The sequence below is a fragment of the Aethalodelphis obliquidens genome, unplaced genomic scaffold (genome assembly GCF_003676395.1).
Source record: "Aethalodelphis obliquidens isolate GAN/ISIS:26980383/991018 unplaced genomic scaffold, ASM367639v1 scaffold35, whole genome shotgun sequence".
In the NCBI taxonomy this organism is placed as follows: Eukaryota; Metazoa; Chordata; class Mammalia; order Artiodactyla; family Delphinidae; genus Aethalodelphis; species Aethalodelphis obliquidens.
This window is the reverse complement of record NW_020837979.1, coordinates 4,236,148-4,240,137: the sequence shown is the minus strand read 5'-3', so window position 1 is coordinate 4,240,137 and position 3,990 is coordinate 4,236,148. Positions and strand designations below refer to the sequence as shown.

The following is a 3,990-nucleotide window of genomic DNA, read 5'->3' as shown; positions in this document are numbered from 1 at the left end:
CGCGTCCCGTGCGCCCCCACCAGGCGCCGCGCCCGCTCGCGGCGGGGACCCGGCCGGTGCGCTGCAGACCTCCGGCCCCGCGGCGGCGGCTCTCGCTGCCCGCTCCGTGCCGGGCCCGGCGGGCGGCCCTGCCCTCTCCGGGGCGATGCGCTGAGCGCGCCGAGGGCCGAGCTCGGGGACGACGGCAGCGGGGGGAGCCGAGCCCATGGAGCCGGCGGGTACCCGGCGGAGCCGGCGGACGCCGCCGCCGCCGCCGCCTCAGCCGCCGCTGCTGCTGCTGCTGCTGTTGCTCCTGCAGGTGGCGGGGCCGGCGGGCGCCCTGGCCGAGACCCTGCTGGACGCGCCGCGGGTCATGGACACCAGCTCCAGCCCGCCCAGCCCCGCGAGCGTGGTGGCTCCGGGCACGACGCCGTTCGAGGAGAGCCGACTGCCCGTGTTCACCCTGGATTACCCCCACGTGCAGATCCCCTTCGAGATCACCCTGTGGATCCTGCTGGCCTCCCTGGCCAAGATCGGTGAGCGAGCTGGACCCGCGGGGTGCGGCGGGGACCAAGGCCGGGAGGGTGCCCGGATCGGCGAGTTGACCTCTGGGTCGTGGCCGCCTCCCCGTGGACCAGGGCAGGGACGACAGAGCAGCTTCAATGAAAGGGACCCTGGGAGGGGCAGTTTCATGCTTTGCCTCTTGAGTGGACCTTGGCCTGGAAATAGCCCCGGAGTTTTAACCCGTACAAATTTAGCGATTTGCGGCTTGCTCTGCCTGGAACGCCGAGTGTGACAGCCCTCTGCTAAAGCTGAGACCTCTTTACTGAGGAAGGAGGGCAGTGGGCTGAAGTTCATGGGTCTCACCTACTGGGAGAGGGGCGGCAGCAGCACCCAGGCTAGAACGGTGGAAGCCCTGGATGCTTGGGAGAGAGACGTGCCTTGGCAGGGACGCAGACGCTGCCGTGCACCTGACTAGTGAGGTGCCTGGAAGGGGACCAGGGACACCTGAGTGCCTGCAGCACGACGGGGACGCCCTGTCTCCTCCCTTCCTCTGGGCTGAGGCTGTCACTCTCCAGGAAGCATTTTCGTGGTGACTGAGGCCAGTGAAGCCAGATGCATGTTTGAAAGTAATTAACCCACGTTTCCAAACTACATTTTAGTCTCCTTTGGAAAGCAGGAGCCTCCGAATGGATCTTCTCATCTTCATTTATTTTCACCCCACATAAACTTGTGTTAGGATCGTGGAGCTTGTACTTTATATATTAAATACTTTTTAATTTAAAATACGGCAACTACTGTTGTTGTAATGATTTCAAAAAGTTATCAGGGCGACAGAATTTATGCATTATTGCGTCTGTTTTATACATCTGCTCCTTGAGAGGTCCCATGCTCTAAGGTCTCCATAAAGGATGAAAAGAAACATTGCTGCACCCCCGAGCCTAGAGACTGGTGGGAGAGATGGCATACACCACAGCACTCGTAATCCAGGGAAGTGCTAGGTGGGATAAGACATTCAGAAAAGACTGATACATAGTGTAGGGAGAAGGGAAGCACTTCCTCATGCCGAGGATGCGTTTAAACTAGGTTTTCACGGATGAGCAGAAGGTGGTCAATTGGAGATGAAATGGAACAACATTCCAGAGAGGAATAAGCAAAGGCCTAAATTGAGAGGGAAGCGCAGAGCAGGGATGGTTTATAGAAAGTGCAGGGTGCAGGAGGTAAGCCTGAAACAAACCTTCGATGTCAGATTAAGTTAACTAGCTTCTGTTCATGGTGACCAAAGGAGGCATGTGCTATTTAAAGGCTTTGCAGCTGGTAATTGCCTGGTTTTGATGTGGCTCTACTAGTTGAGTGTTTTAATTTTGCCTGGGAAATGGAATAAGGGGGAAAGGATGTCCCTGTCTATTATGCACATTTGCATAAACTCATTGCCTGTCATAGTAAACGCAGGTGCCGTCTCATGCGGTCCTCACAGCAGCCCTGCCAAGTAGAAAGGGCAGATATTAATACCCACTCGGTAGAGGTGGAAACTGAAACTCAGAGAGTTTGCCCGAGTTGCCCACGGACGCACAAAGCGCGGAGCCAAGCGCAGGCGCTGTCTACTCTTTCTCTCTCTGAGCCTCTGTCACCAAAGGGGTGCTTTCATGCCCTGTTTCCATGACTACTTCTCTGTTGCCATTTCTATTCAATTATAGCTCTTTCTTCTGTTCCTCACTCCTGATTATTTTAATCTGATCAATCACACTAATAACAGCCGCTAGTAGTCACTTAAGTTCATTATCTCTAATTTTCACAACCACCCGGGACAGGTATGATGACCGCGTTTCAGATAGGAGGAAACTGAGAGCTGGGGAAGTTACCTTGCTGCCTGATGGTGAGCCAGAATTCCAGCCAGCTCTGCCCGATGTCTCATCTTCCTGTCTACCCTGGAGGCTTGTTTGGTGTCAGGGTTAAATGAGAAGAGATCTGTATACCCTTCTTAGGACAGTGCTGGGCCTGCAGTGAGCGCTGAATATTGTCACCATCAGGAGTGGTGGAAGAGTAGCAGGGCTTACTCCACCAGTTTTCTGGCACTGCGGTTCCTTTTCCCCTGGACTGGGCTGCCTCTTGCATTTTCCTGCTTCTGTTTTAGGCTCTGCCTTTTCCAAGCGTTCTTATTCTGAGCATTGCCTTTTTACACTTGCTTTTTTCCATCACAATCTATTCGTCTTACGTGTCGTTATCGTGTTAATTGTATGGTATTTTATTAGAAGGCGTTCTTGCTTGTGTGAGCTCCTAGGTGTATTCATCTGCCTGTGGGCAGTTTTCTCATCCAGATGTGTTCCTGTTCCCTGGCATTTGCTGTCCTGCCTGTCTCTTTGCCTGTACCAAAAGTGGAGCTTCTCTGACTACTGTTTCCTCTTTCCTCCCTGCACCTGAGGTGGTGCCAAGATGGAAACAGACAGACGTTCGTATCTCCCAGCCAGAACGGTCTGAGTGGAGTGGAGACCGCCGTGGTGGGGTGAAGGCGACGGTTCTCAGAGAAATAAGTGTAGGCTTCTAGTACCAAAAGCTAGTGCTTGAGGGTCTTTTCTAGGTGCTGCCTTGATGTAATCCAGCCCTGTCCTCCTGCTGCTGCGCTGTTCCTAGAGGAGCTGGGAAATGCCCAGGGATCCCCCCCCCTCTACCTCCCCTAGGCCCTCAACTTTCTCTTTGGCTTTGGAGAAGACTGTGCTGGTACCAAGGGCACTTTTACAGCCCATTAAACTGTGGTCTGGCCATTAAATTCCATTTTAACTCTTGCACTGGAAAAACTGTTGCTTTGGCAGGACTCATGTGACTTAATTGGCTCACGTTTGGGTAGGGTGATGAATTGAGCAGTGCAGGGGGATGTGAGGCTATGGGGTAACAGGAGTGTTAACACATGCAAAATGCCATGGTTTCTATTTGGGGTACTTTGATGCTGTGTACCTAATGGACCTGAGCTTACCTGCCCCAGAGAACATGGAGAAACGTTGCTAGTGATTAAGCTGAACGGGGATCACAGATTGCCCGCAACGGAGGCTCCTGATAGCATTTGTAGGAGGTTGAAATCATGCCCGAGGGTGAATTCAGAATCGTTTTCGAGATTGCTGCACAATATAAACTTAGAAATAACTACAGTCAGAAGTGAGAATATGCATTTTTGGCAGAGTATTGAATGATTCAGCTTTTCATTGTTTTAGTCGATTATCAGGGATAATCGACTTTCTAATTTGTTTGGTCAAAAAGAAAGTTCTGTAGAGAAGAAAGTTTCCTAAAACGATGACGATGGTGATGTTGTGTATGTGTGCGTGAAGTAGGTTAAGTAAATAGAAGAACATAGCAAATTCAGCCCTCCTTTGAAAAGTTTTTAAAAAAAATTTTGGCAAGAAACATCTCCCAATTTGTTTTTCACTTAGATCCTCATGCATGTGAACTCTTATTGTTCTTTCATTTTGAATGTTTATATTTCGAATGAACTGTTGATTTTTTTTTTTTTTTTTTTTT

At 51.5% G+C, this 3,990-nt stretch overlaps 1 protein-coding gene across 1 annotated transcript in view; it reads left to right on the top strand.

The window, feature by feature from the left end:
* The first annotated feature begins 6 nt into the window (after positions 1 to 6).
* SLC9A2 (solute carrier family 9 member A2) overlaps positions 7 to 3,990 on the top strand; it is an 86,907-nt gene continuing 82,923 nt past the window's right edge. The window contains exon 1 of the mRNA XM_027128711.1: positions 7 to 515. Coding sequence (XP_026984512.1) covers positions 206 to 515 — 310 coding nt within the window. The 5' untranslated portion in view covers positions 7 to 205. The remainder of the gene's footprint in view (positions 516 to 3,990) is intronic.